At 37.1% G+C, this 14,757-nt stretch overlaps 1 protein-coding gene across 5 annotated transcripts in view; it reads left to right on the forward strand.

Moving 5' to 3' along the window:
* The window catches only part of SMARCA2 (SWI/SNF related, matrix associated, actin dependent regulator of chromatin, subfamily a, member 2), a 120,048-nt gene that overhangs the window by 45,688 nt on the left and 59,603 nt on the right, over positions 1–14,757 (forward strand). For all 5 annotated transcript variants that reach the window (XM_055698385.1, XM_055698389.1, XM_055698387.1 and 2 more), the window contains 7 exons: positions 3,119–3,289; positions 7,276–7,329; positions 8,787–8,917; positions 9,132–9,192; positions 10,700–10,800; positions 11,097–11,244; positions 14,442–14,605. In XM_055698385.1, the coding sequence (XP_055554360.1) occupies positions 3,119–3,289; positions 7,276–7,329; positions 8,787–8,917; positions 9,132–9,192; positions 10,700–10,800; positions 11,097–11,244; positions 14,442–14,605 (830 nt within the window). The remainder of the gene's footprint in view (positions 1–3,118; positions 3,290–7,275; positions 7,330–8,786; positions 8,918–9,131; positions 9,193–10,699; positions 10,801–11,096; positions 11,245–14,441; positions 14,606–14,757) is intronic.

A 14,757-nucleotide genomic window follows, 5' to 3' on the forward strand; every position in this document is an offset into this window, starting at 1 on the left:
CAAACACAGAATTGAATTAGAATTGCCATGCTTACTTTGAAACATGCTGGCAAAAAACAGTAAGTATCTAATGTGGGTGCAGACGTAAGACAAAACTCTAGCTCCTTTCTAGAATCTGTTCCCACCCTGAATAAGGACTGAACAATTGGGTTTTAAAAATCACAAAACAAAATGTAGACATAATTAAATATGATTAAAACTTTAAGTGCATTGCATGTAAAATGTAAATGAAGGGCTTGCATAAGAGAATAACAAATGTTTAGGCCCTAGAGCATTTCTTAAAATTACATAGTAATCAGCATTATAGACTTTTTATAATTAATAATTGCCAGCAGTCTAACTAAGCTTTTAAAAATGTTAAGTATTAGAGAAAGAAAGAGCTGGTTTAAAAAAAGCTAAACTTGATATTTTAGAAATATTTTTGTTTGTTGTAATGTTGAGGTTATGTCAGCCCAGCATGTAGTGTAACAAATAATAAAGATCTCCACTGCTGAAACGTACAAAGTAGATTTGAATGTCCAGAAATGGCACAGGATACCAGTGCTTCCAGAATAGCAGTGCTTTGTCCTAAGACTCCTTCATCTAGGCTGTAGTTAGGTGCTATCATAGATACAGCACTTCATAGGCATTTTCAGTTTGGGGCTTTGTACTCAGAAGTCTTTTCCTCTGCTGCTCTATTAAATCCTTCTGCAAAAGCAAACTGTGTGTTATGTTAGTGGGGTTATTTGGCCCATTTTTAGTCCAGTTGTGATAAATTCTGAACTTGCACATATGTATTAGCGGTTTTTACAAAAATCTTTTACTCTCAGACGTTTGGTGTGGTCTAGGAAAATGTGCTGTGGCTAAAACTCTTTGAATATCTTTTCAGAATGTTGAATTCATTCCACAGAGTGTCCTTCATTGACTGCGATTAGAAATGGTGATTGTGTCACAGCTCATTAATAGTAATATATACCATATGCAGGGATGGGCATTGGGTATGATTTTAAAAGATACTGTCAAGAGAAGCTTGAATGTATAAAGGCAGTGCCTTGGCTAGATTACGATGACTGCGTATCCACTACTACTGCTACTAGTAGTAGTAGCAGTAGATTGCAATGACTATATTCAGTAGTAGTAGTAATAATAATAATACTAACAACAACTTAGGTTTTGGGTGTTGTAGTTCTGATGGTTGAGCATTACAACTGAATTTTACAAGCAGTTTTACCAGCTCAGTTTGAACATTACAGCTGTTCTTGTCAACTTTCTGCAGTTCTTATGTCTCTCCACAGAGGCACAAGGGTTTTTTAATCTCCTAGCGTGCTGTCTTCTAAAGTAATCATCTTTAAAATGTTTCTGACTCATGTTTGGTTTTTATAAGGCATCATGTACTTTATTTTTTTAGCCAAAATTGACAAAGCTGTCTCTGCTGCTTTTCTTCTGTTCTGACATGCTCAAATGCTGCATTATTATCTTCACAGCACATGAAAGTAGTATTTCCTTGTATGTCTTACCTTTAACATTTAACACAGTGCCATAAGGATGCAGAGTTGCCAGAATGACTCAGAGATATGGCTTATCTGGTGAATCCTGTCTCTGATAGTGACCTGTGTCAAAGATGAAATAACATCAGAGTGGAAAGATAATAGATGATTATCTGCCCAAAAGAAAATTCTCTTCTAACACCTAAAAGAAAAAGATTTGTATTGATATTGGAAAAATGACTAAGTGCAAGTTCACATCCAGCTCCGATGTTCTTCCTCTGGGTATGGGCTACCTGCACTACATGTTCTTGAAAAATCATCTCTGTAGGAGACATCTGTTTGATGTGACTTCCTCCTCCCTTACCTGTCGTAGCTGCTCTAGATTTTCTGATCATTAGGCTGTGAGAGTAGGAGATATTTAGAATCATAGAGTCCCTGAATCCCAGCGTCACTCAGGCTGACAGGGAGTGCTCTAGTCCAACGACCTTCCCAAAGCAGTGTCAGATCGAGTTCAAAGCAGGTTGCTCAAGGCTTTTTTCAGTCAAGTCTTGAAAACCTCTAAGGTCTGAAATGGTACAACTTCTCTGCCTGTTCAGGTCCTTCTGAAGTGTAGCCCAGCCCTTGCGCATATTGACTAGCTTCCCCTAGTTTCATGTCATCTGCAAACTTGACTAGGGTGTCCTCCATCCCTTCCTCTGGGTCACTGATCAAGATGTTAATATGCCCCAGGATTGACCCCTGTGATAATCCCTCTTCTTACTGTCTCCAGATAGTGTAACTCTCAGCCACCCTGGGGAGAAGGACTTGAGGGTATTGGTGGATGAAAAGCCGAATATGAGCCAGCAGTGTGAGCTCGCAACCCAGAAAGCCAATTTTATCCTGGGCTGCATCAAAAGAAGCATGACCAGTAGGCTGAGGGAAGTGATTCTCCCCTTCTGCTTGGCTCTTGTGAGAGCCTTGTGTGTTCAGCTCTGGAGCCCCAGCATAAGAAGCACATAGGCCTGCTTGCGCAGGTCCAGAGGCAGTCCTCGTAGATGATCAGGGGACTGGAGCACGTCTCCAAGGAGGACAGGCTAAGAGAGTTGGGGTTGTTTAGCCTGGAGAAGGGAAGGCTCTAGGAAGACTTTATAGCAGCCTTCCAGTACTTAAAGGGGGGCTACAGGAGAGATGGGGAGGGGCTCTATCAGGGAGCGTAGTGATAGGATGAGGACGTCTGTTTTACATAGAAAGAGGATAGATTTAGATGAGATATAAGGAAGACATTCTTTACTGTGGGGGTGGTGAGGCACTGGAACAGGTTGCCCAGAGAAGTTGTAGATGCCCAGTCCCTGGAGGTGTTCAAGGCCAGGTTGGATGAAGCTTTGAGCAGCCTGATCTAGTGGAAGATGTCCTTGCCAATGTAAGGGGGGTTGGAACAAGATGATCTTTAAGATCCCTTCCAACCCAAACTGTTCTGTAATTCTGAGATTCTGTGAGCTGTTAACATAAGTGTATGACCCTGTGAGCCTGATCATATGATCTTTACCCATCTAGTTGTCCCCCGATGCAGATCATAATGACCTAAGATAACACATGATTGTTGATAATGGGAGTAGGTTGGTGTTTCTTTGGAAGCATTTCTGTCATGGTTGGTGTCTATTTTGTATTGCTAGGCTGAAGATGAAGAAGGCTACCGCAAGCTGATTGACCAAAAGAAAGATAGACGCCTGGCCTACCTATTGCAGCAGACAGATGAGTATGTGGCTAACTTGACTAACCTGGTATGGGAGCATAAACAGGCACAAGCAGCCAAAGAGAAGAAGAAGAGAAGGAGAAGAAAGAAGGCAAGTAATTACAGCTGATATTTTTAGGCCATGTCTCCTTCAAGTCCAATTTTAATATTAATAAATGTAGAGATACCCAGTTGACATACACATACCAAAGTATCTAAAGTCATTTACATGGCCAAATTCTTCACACTGAAGGAACTCATCTATCTCCACTGAAATATGTAAGAAATTTGCTATCATTAATTCCAAAGAAGGTGAAAAGGGGGCAGGATTAGAAAATCGTGGGCTGTTAACATTGATTCACTGATAAACTTTCTGTGCTACAGGCAAAATTGGCTGTGACATGTAAATTAGGATTGAAGTACCCAAAAAGGATCCAGTGGATCCAAAACATTGTATGCAGAAGATGGGAAAAGTCTGGTCTGTATAACTGTTTCATACAGAGTAACTTTTTTAAACCTCCACGTTCTACACTTGGCTCAGTCCATTTTGTAGGACCATTGGAAATGACTAGAGGGAAAGAACTTGCGTAGGTTTATTATAGCAAATGGGTATTCTGCCAATAGTATTATTCATAGCGCGTTCTTAACATTTAATTGAAGCTTTTCAAAATTGCCTTTCTTCATATGAAATATCTTACCTTGTGAGAGACTCTCATTGTGGAAACCGAACAGTGCTATTTTCAAAACAGCAATTGTGTGTGTGAAATAATCATTAACTAATGATATGTCATTTTTGTGACCTCTGAGTACCTTTCTTCTCTTGCAAGTTGAATAAGAGGATTTTTATAATGCTTTTCCATGCCTGATTTGCTATTAATTGTTAATGCAAATATAAACTTCATATTTACATGGTTTACAAGCAGCACTCTAAATATGCTAATAAATTCCAGCAAATGAAAAATTCTAATTTTGGAAATTAAAATATGCTCCATGTTTTCTCCTGTCCCTCTCTAAAACCTCCGTACTTTTTGTTGAGAGCATGTTCTTAACATAGGAACAATCCTTGCCTACAAAGTTAAGACATAACTTAAATGGGGTTGTTGACCTACATTACCAGTGAGAACAGACCTGATTTAATGTATGGAATTTTCAGTAGAGATAATCCTTAATGAGATAGTGTCTGAAGTAAATGCACTGCTCTAATGAAAAATACTAATTCCTTCAGCAATTTCTATGTCAGTTTAGCTGAAGTATGTATGAGGAACACAGAGTCTTTTCTGGCCATGTCAATAAAGACATAATTTTCTGTCACTGAAGTAAAGGGAAATATGCCCCACAAATATTCAGCGCTTATAAATATCCTAGTCTAAAATGTAAAGGAAGATAAGCAGAAAAAAAATCTCAGCTCTGTCTTGATCATCTGTAGATTTTTGTTTGTAATTAAGTTATTTCCACCAAGCTTTTGTTCAGCTGTCAAGGATATAGGAATGTACATAAATATTATTCTTTGTTTTAATTTATAATTCTCTGAATTAGTTGTCCGTGGCTGCAGCACTCATTGAAATTGGTGGGCACTGTGTCTTCTTCCAAGTCATACACTTCTAATACACTTTTATGATTTGCAGTCCATGTAAACACAGTTTAATCTACTAACACACATAATTAAATGTCTTGTACCTAAAAGAGATAGATAAAAGAGTTCTTAGGTTTTTCTCGTAGAAATAACAATGAGGCAGTAGGTGATGAAGAAGTACTTCTTGTCTTTGCCAGGCTCACATTATATAATATCCAAGTGAACCCTACATTCTTACAAGAACAAAATTTCAGCTTAGTCCACTTTTTCTCTGCGATACAGCTTGGAGAATTTTAATGGTAGATTTTCCCTTTTTGCTTTTTTCACATTCCTGTATTTGTGTCTTCTGTCTCCTGCCTCCTGTTCAGCTAGTGTTCCACATTCTCACTGCAGTCATGGATAAATAAAAAAATACTCCAGATGAAATTTTCATCTGATAGGATAGTTTAACTTGCATGTTGCTATGCAGCCTTTCACCTTTATACATAGGAGTTTTTCCTGTCACTATACAGAGAATGAAGAAAATGTAGCTTTCTACTTCCATAAAATTGGTATTTCCTTGTCAAGGATTAAATTGTCAAGATTAAAGACGTGTTTGCATAGCCCAAAATATAAGTGCGAGATATCTGTCATTATTTACATTTATCTCCTTTGTAGCATAGGTTTGTGCTTTCCAAAATGTTTGTTAACTATAAGTCGTAAAGTTTCTGCTCTCACAGCAAGATCTGATCTTTGCACAGTGACTAACACTGATGCTTACTGTTCATTTGTGGTGGTGTGTTTGAAACACCACGTAGATGATCAGGGGACTGGAGCACATCTCCAAGGAGGACAGGCTAAGAGAGTTGGGGTTGTTTAGCCTGGAGAAGGGAAGGCTCTAGGAAGACTTTATAGCAGCCTTCCAGTACTTAAAGGGGAGCTACGGGAAAGATGGGGAGGGGCTCTATCAGAGAGTGTAATGATAGGATGAGGACATCTGTTTTTTGTTTTGAGTTGTAAAGTCCTTTCCATTGATTGGAACAATTATTGTATGTTAGAGGGCAGTGTCATGTGCAAAAGAATGGACCCCTCTCCTTTTGTTTATCCCAGATAAAAAATACCCTCACTTGATGTAACTTGTTCAGCCAAGACCAGATATGTGGTACCGTAATTTATTCTGCCCCTCTGTTTAAACTCTTCAGTTTTGGTAAAGTTCCTTTCTTTGTCAGCAGACACATCTGCTGCCCAGGAATGCTGAAGAAAGTAGTCTGCAAGCTTATTGCATTGGGCAGGACCAATGACATTTGTGTAGCTCAGTGAAGTATTTATAAGCCTCAACTGCAGGTTATTTTTTGTATATTAAAAAACTTAATACTTCATAAATATTTTAAAAGTTTTAGACTAGAATCAAGCTTAGCCAGATTTCCATTTTTGGTAATACTAGTGAAAGGGTAGAACAAAGGTAATTAGGCATGTGTCCAGAAGTAAAAAGGCTATGCAAAACGAATAAAAATAAACTTTTTTAAAATGTAGAATTGACCCATATCTGCTGCTGCATATTCATTTGAAGTTCATGCCTTGGGAAATGGACTTTAATGGCAAAGACAAAGGCTCAAGGCTTGATCTGAAGTGGATATTGAGGATCATCTCCATATTCGGAAGTCAGCTGTTCCTGAAGTATACTTCTTAAAAAAAGAAAAAACTGGATTATCTGAATTTATCACACACATTAATGATACTTGGTGTTGTTTATCTATAAAACACAATTTAAGAGATCTGGTCTTGTTGTTAGTCTGATCTGTTTACATTGGTAACCAAAATAAAACTGTGCCGTAGTACTACAAACCCAGCACTGTGACAGGAGCAGAAGTTGTATTCTATACTTTCTTGCTCATTGTCAGAATTGTTTAGGAAAATTCCAATTCAAAAGCAAGCTATGTCTTCCATTTTCAAATACTATCCTGACATTTTTAAGTAGGGTAAATGAGGACAGACTTTGATGAAGTTACTGCTTATTTCTTGCGGGGGTGCCTGGCGAGAAAAAAAAAAAGTATCTAGCTTACTCCAGTTAAGAACTCCAGCATTCTTTTCGTTTGTAATTTGAGTAATTGTGGTCTAGACTTTATTGAGATATAGTGCAAGGAACGCCCAAAATACCCATTCTCGTTAGTTGTCAGACACCCCAAAATTGTGTCCATACTCGAAAGTGCCTACACCAATATACAGTTTGTGATATATGGTAACACCTCTGAAATGGAGATTAAAGCACTTTAGAGGGAATGAATAGTAAATCACATGAAAAATAATTACTATTTTATTTGTATTAGCACAGTCTGTAAGCAACTGAGCTTTAGGTCCAGACCTACCAGGTAGTAGTTCTGAGCCTAGCTCTACCTATATTCACCCATGCCTTAAATTACATGCATCCCAGGCTATTCAGAAATGGAATGAAACGTATTCATGGTCCAAAATGCTTATATTATTTAAAGTGTTCTCTCTATGCTTGTAATCTGACTGTGATATTTTCACTTCTTTATTTGATGTAGAAGGCCGAAGAAAATGCAGAAGGAGTGGCATCTGGTCTTGGTCCTGATGGAGAGGTATGAATTTTACAGGGTAGTTTTTTTGGTTGGTTTTTTAAAACTTTCTAGTGATTGTTCTGTATGCCATTGCTATAGCTTAAAAAAAAAAAAAATCATGACCACAAATGTTCTAAGAAGAGCTGTTTATGACCAGAAATAAAATTTATCTAGATTAACATTTATACTAGCCTGTTTCTATTCAGAAAGTTGAAGACTAAAAAAAAATATTGTATCTATCACTGAGTATGCTGAAGAATCCCTCTTACCTTTATTAAATGCTTAAGCAGTCTGTGTGTATACATAATTTACTCACTAAAATGAAGTTATAAACACTATATATTCTAGCTTTTCATTTTTGTGAAATATATTGTTGACATTGCACATAATTACCTTTCAGAGACAGGACAGACTATACTATTGTGATGGCTTAAGAGATCTGAAAGTTCTTTCTTCCTCAGAAGCAAATGGAAATAAGTAATTTTTCTGTGTCATTCTTTGAATAATATTTTTCATTCAGTACCAGAGAATGTGCTGCCTCATGAAGAGCTATTTTGTCAATGTCATTTTTCTGTTCCATCTTATTTTTATATAAAAACTTTAGAATTGTATTTATTGTTTTACTTTTGGTCTTTTTTATACTTGCAAGTGATACTTCTGCTGATTAGTTCAAAATTATAGCAAAATCCTTTAATATAGTTACCGTTGCACAAGGAAAATGCAGCTAATGTTCCTGTAACTTCATTATCTATGGAAATGGAGTACATTTTATACTCTATCAGTCACTGTATTTTTAACTGTTCAGAATTATTTTTTCTTATTCACATATATGTACTAGGAAAAGATTCTTCAGTAGAAGCGGTAGTAGAAGGCAAAATGTTTTTCAAGCAGAAAATCTGTGATTGAACAGGGCAAAGAAATAACAGAATTAATTATGCTACTCTGGTTTTGTTAGAGCACCAGAATAAGTAAAAGTTTCTGTTATTGCAGATGCTTTATCAGCTTAATTGAAGAAGTGAGGACAGTGAATCTTTAAAATAAGCATTCTTTACTTAAAAAGTTAGCTAAATTGTAACGTCCTTGTTTCTCCATGTAAGAGAAAAAGTCATAAGGTTAGCGTATGCTTTCTTGTTACAGATGTGTATTGGTATAAATAACAGAATTAAATGCCTATAAACATACATACCTTGTGTCTTATTTCACAGAAGCCAACAGTGTATTCTTTTCCATGCTGGTCTTGTTAATTTATTTGTAGTACTGTTATGTATTTGTAGATGTCACATAGACTATGCTACATACAGAAATACTGTGACTCAGCATTTGCTTGATAGCTATGTGAGAAGGTGTGGCTTCTAATAACAAAACTACACTGCTTGTTCAGATCTGGAATTTTGAAGGTGCTATTAGTTCTTTTAATTGTATATGACCAGCGTGAAATTCAGTTGCCTTATGTTATAAAATTTCATTTTAATATTTAGCCCATAGATGAAAGCAGTCAGATGAGTGACCTTCCAGTCAAAGTGACTCACACTGAAACAGGCAAAGTTCTTCTTGGACCAGAAGCACCAAAAGCAAGTCAGCTGGATGCCTGGCTGGAAATGAACCCCGGGTAAGTAGTTAGGATACAAGTAGGCTGCTTTTTCTATTTACATTAATATTTTTCATAGGCTTCTCTTAGTTATTCTTTTTCCTTTTTTATCTCCCCTCCCTTCCTTCCCACTCCCCCCTTCATGTATTATGTGTAAACTGAATACGAGATCTAGTGAATCTAATCCCTCCTCTTGTTATCTGTAATTCATAATCTTTCTGTCATCTTTTTACAGCTATGAGGTTGCTCCCAGGTCAGATAGTGAAGATGAGAGTGGCTCTGAATATGAGGAAGAGGTATGTATCTTTAAAAAAAATAATGCGACCAGTCGCACAGTAAAAAAAAATAATTACTTATTCTATGTGATTTTCTCCTCTTTTTCGTAAGGAAGGAAGGGAAACTGGTAGCAGATGTGTAGGTGTTTTAAGAATAATACAAATAGGAAAATAAACTTAATCAAATTCTTTCCAGTTCAGAGCAGTTGCCCTTTTTATATGCCATATATGCCTAACGGGTAATCAGAGTTAGGAAAAATAAATATTTTACTCTGACTGTTAATGATCATTAACCAGAGAATATAAGCAGATTCCAGAAAAGAGTGTTTTGTGGCATTGTGCTGAATGAAGTTAACATCTCTAATGTCTATGTATTGGAGCTTTTATTGGCAATCTTGAATAACACAGTTATTTATTATGTTTATTGAAATGTTTGGGATTATGTCAGGGATTTAGGTTCAGACAGTTCAGGACAAGCTATTTGATTCAGTATTTTAATGGTGATTTAAATACTATTATTACAAAAAATCTAAAAATAATCTTAAAATTAACACACACAAAGATTCCAGCCCTGCAGGATCATAATGTTAGATAATATAAATAATCAATACTGCCACTTGCATAGCATTTTTCAGACAAGTACTTTCTAAAGGAGAGGAAAACTGAGAAATGGAGAAGGACCGTGTTCAGTCAACAGGCTGGTAGCAGACTGAGGTATAGAATTCAGATATAAGTCCAGCAGGCTTTACAATACTAGACCAGTTGACCACTGAAACTGACTGGACTGTATGATGTTAAGGTACATGCCTTTGTAGGACTAATTAGTGGTAATGTAATTCTGCAAGACTTGTAGTATTAAGATAGGAAGGGAGGGTCTGATACCTGTCAGATTCTAGAAGGAATGTTAAAAGAGGTGTGCCCACATTTTTAGCAGACTCTTCAGCAGCAGTGTTTTCTAGGGCTGGCGAGTTCATTCTTAGGAAAATACACTTGCAGAAATCACAGCAGTATTTTTTTTAGCTTCATAAGTGAGATTTTAAATTGTTGGTTATCAGTTGCAACTGTAGCCAGAGACTTAAAAGTTATTTTTAAAAAAGTGAAAAAGTGGTGTGTTTTTCAAAAATTAAGAACCTAGAACCCTAAACCAGCAGTTCTTGGCAGTTTTTTAAGCTTTATTAAATTATCACACAACGGGAATATGATATAAACATATATATGGTATTGGAATCCTCTTCATGAATGCAGTAAACCCAATAAGGCTTTTAAAAGTAAGATGTGAAAAGGGAAATTGCTTCTTATTTCAAAGTATCATGACTTCCTTTTGGTTAATGCGTGTCAAAATTTACCTTCCTGTTATGCTGCAGTGCAATTCTGTTGCAGAATAGGTGTAAATTGAACTTTGTGCTTCAGGTTTCTGTCATAAAGCATTAACCAATGAAAGCTACCAATATGTGAATGCCAGTTGAAAGTATGACTTAGGACAATGCTGCACTTCCCAGGACCTCTGTTCTTTTTCTGTATTCTGTAGGATGATGAAGAAGAATCAAGCAGGTTAGAAGCAGATGAGAAGATACTCCTGGATCCTAACAGTGAGGAAGTTTCTGAGAAAGATGCAAAGCAAATCATTGAGTGAGTGTTCTTTATATGCTGTTTTCTGTTAGGAATTGTGATTTCTTACAGTGGCATTTCTCAAGAGTAAATTGCTGTAGATTAAAGGGAGTTGTGGTAGCTTCTCTGGCATGAACACCTGCAGGAAAAGGAATATGGTCATTTGGTATTAATTGTGTCCTACTTATAAAGAGCTTGCACCCTTTGGTGTACTTGCCATGGTTGGGGATTTGCACTTTCTTTAGACATACATATGTGAGCTGTGGTCAAAAAAGCTGTTTGTGGGAATTCACTTTAGTTCTTTTTCTGCTTTCTAGGACAGCCAAACAAGATGTGGATGATGAATATAGCATGCAATATAGTGCTAGAGGGTCTCAGTCCTACTACACTGTTGCTCATGCGATCACAGAAAGGGTGGAAAAGCAGTCTTCTCTTCTTATTAATGGCACACTAAAACATTACCAGGTGAGAAATCATTAAAGCATTAAAATATTTAAAATTTAGAATTATGCTCAACATTTCAATGTGGTATTTCAAGTGGCAAACTGAAAATGTGTTAAGAAATGCAAGATCTCTAGTAGGTTAGAATTTGGGAATTACATGGACAAAGCAATGGCCATTACCTATCATAGATAATGTTTCATACACACTGCTTGAATAACAATACCAACTTTCTGTATATACCTGTAACTTTTTTTTCATTGCAGACCAATAATATTTTGGTTTTGCTATCCTCATTGACTGACCTGGAATTTCAGTTCTGTTCGTTGTTTTCATTTGTGGTGTGTTAACAATATTTTTCTTCTTCCAATGTTTAAAAATTTAGCATTTTATTTTTTAAGATCCCAGTATTTCAGTGCAGTGATAGATGAAAGTTGGAAACAAAATACTTTACTATGGAAACCGATGTCTCACATTCTTTACACACATGCATGGATTTAGTAACTAGGAACTTGTGTGCTGACCTAAGCTAGATTCATATATAATTGAACATGTCCTTGGCACATGTTTTCAACATTTCTTCTATTGTACAGCTTTATAGGAAACTCCAAGAACCTGTATCTTTTCTGCAGTCAGAACATTATTTCTACATCCACATACAAGAAAGAATAATACTTACTGAGATGTCATAAAGGTGTATTGTGTATCTGTCTCTACTTCCAGAGAACTAGGAAGAAGACTGTTTCCTAAGTACAAAGCATTACGATTACAGCCCCCAGCTTCCTGTGCTCCTTAGCATTGCCATCTATTACAGTAGCTTGTTTAAATAATACAAAGTTCAAGAGTTAAGGTGGTTTGTCTTTCCAAAGCATTTTAGTATGTTTATATTGGGTTCCTAACTGTGGGACATAGTGGGATAACAAGGCAAATGAACAAATGCTGATAACAAAAATGAACAAGAGTGTTCATACTGGGTGTACAGAAGAGAACAGGGCTGCTGTAGAGCAGGGCCTTAAGAGGTTTTCATTCACTCACCATATAAAGCCTTGAGCAACCTAGTCCCAAGGCTAGACCTGCTTTGGGCGGGGTATTGGCCTAGAGACTGCCTGAGGTCTATTCCAAACTGAGTAATCCCATGATCCTACTTGTTCACAGCAAAACTCCATCTGAATTTGAATTCTGTTCTGAATCCTTAGCACTTCCAGGTGTCTCACTGTGAGCCCTCAGCAGAGAGGAATATGTCATTCAGGGGCTGATTTTGAATACAATAGGTTAACTAACTTTTCTGGCACCACTGAGGAACATCATGACTAAGACAAGATAGAATCCGACCATATAGAGATATATGCCAGATTGTCAGCTATGATGCCCTTTTTATTTCTGCTGCCTCATTGTCAATATGTTATCCCCCTTGTGCACCCAGTGAAGCAGGGAGCCAACAGACACAGTCAAGACACCACCTTTACTGCATAATCATGATTCATTGTCTGGGAAAGTTTACCTGATGTACTAAATGAATAGTGTGTAACAGTACTAATTTGGTGGTCATATTGGCTTAAAGTGCTCATGGATGGGAAATTAAGATTGTGGTAATTCCTTTACTTCCTAAATTGTAATTACTTATGGAGCACAAAAATATTCTTAAATTATGCAGATCCGTGTTTTGCAATGCAATTTCCCTGTGTGCCACAAAGCAAAATAAAATGCAGTTACACAGACACTCATACAGGGCATGCCAGTTAAAGCAGGTCCTTTGGCTACTCACTATGATATCTAGCAACTGAATAATTAGATTTGTTCTTTGTGGTGTCTGTTCTATATATAATTGCACCAGAGGTAAGAGGTAGACTTGTTTAAGGAGCTTTATGTCAGGAGCATTGAGGCTTGGCTTTGGTTCTAGCAAGAATGTTCTTAAGGAGACTGTTCTGTGACTCTCTCCTTCACTCCTTGTATTTCCCTGTCCTCTAGATTTTACATACTTCTTCCTTCTCAACTTTTTTTTCTGATTTTCCTTGTTTCTTACTGTCAAGTTTGGTCAGATTGTCTCTTCCTTCATAGCGGTATATGTCAGTGGAGAAAGTTCAATGACATAGAAGAGACAGTTTTCTTATTCCCAATTCTTAAACTGCTTTGAAAGTGGGACATAAAGGTGCAGAACAAATTCAGAACAAACTCTTGGTGGCCTGAGTATTTCATAACTAAACAGAAATCAGTCAGCAATGTACATACATAGAGCTAGTAAATTGGCAACATTATTTTGGATACTCTCTTATAGGAGCAACAGGTTACTTCAAGCATATAGTGTTTTCTCTCTGAATTTTCTTAGGCTTCTTAATTTACTTCTCTCTCCACACGTGGGACACAGCAGAAGTCTGGGTCTTAGAAGCGAACACTTACTTTGCACTTGCATCAGTAATGAGATACACAGATATGTGGAAGTCTGTGTGACAAGGGAATGATCCGAGTCAGTGCTTTCTAGCAGTATTCCTTGGAATGTGAAATTCTCTTATGTAGACATTTCTTAGCTACAGTACTCTGGCTTCCTTCTGGCTCTGGGATTTTCTGCAGAAGGTGTAACTGAACAAAGGGGGCCTACTCTGACATGTGAAGGTCTGGACAGCAGACATAAATGGATGTGCTCCATGAGTTTTAGCATACCAGTGATGCAATTGGCAAGTGTGAAGCTTACATGTTTTGCCCAGACTTGATGGATTTGGTTTTGAAAGATTTTAATTGACACAGGGAAATGCCATGAAATACACACAGAAAGTATTACATGTGTTAGTACTGAAATTGAAGAACAAACTTATGATGTGAAGTGTTTATCAGCCTTACATGTGAGTGCCTGTGTTGCTTTGTATGCAGTACACAAAAACCTCCATCTATGAAATCTGACTTCATATTATGGGCTTTGCTAAACAGGAGTGATGATTTCCATATAGCTGTTACAAGAAATGTAACTTGTTTTGTTTTATTGTTTTTTCTTGTGGTTTGGTTTTGGTGGTTTTTGTTTGGGTTGGTTTTTTGGGTTTTTTTTTTTGTTTTTTTTTTTAATTTTTTGTGGCGGGAAGGTGTTAAGATAGCTGGGGATCCCTGTGCATATAGTATTATTAAAGGAAATTGAACATCTAAGTAGGCAGGGACATCAGAACTTTGGTTCTGTAGTACTGGTATTAATTAGTGTGGGTTTTAATAACTGAAACTACTGCCCTTCATTTCAGCTCCAGGGACTGGAATGGATGGTTTCGCTCTATAATAACAATCTGAATGGAATTTTAGCTGATGAAATGGGCCTGGGAAAGACAATACAGACTATTGCACTCATCACTTACCTGATGGAGCACAAAAGACTCAATGGCCCCTATCTCATCATTGTTCCCCTTTCGTAAGTAAAGGTTCCCTCTCTGTTAATCGTTCTAAGCATTGCAGATGTGTGTTCTCAATACACCAACTTGTTTTTCAAGTAATGATACTACCAGAGATGCACAGTGGCATTACACTGAGCATGTAGTCAATGTTTACTTTGACATTTCTTCT

The sequence above is a fragment of the Falco cherrug genome, chromosome Z, assembly GCF_023634085.1.
Source record: "Falco cherrug isolate bFalChe1 chromosome Z, bFalChe1.pri, whole genome shotgun sequence".
Taxonomy (NCBI): Eukaryota; Metazoa; Chordata; class Aves; order Falconiformes; family Falconidae; genus Falco; species Falco cherrug.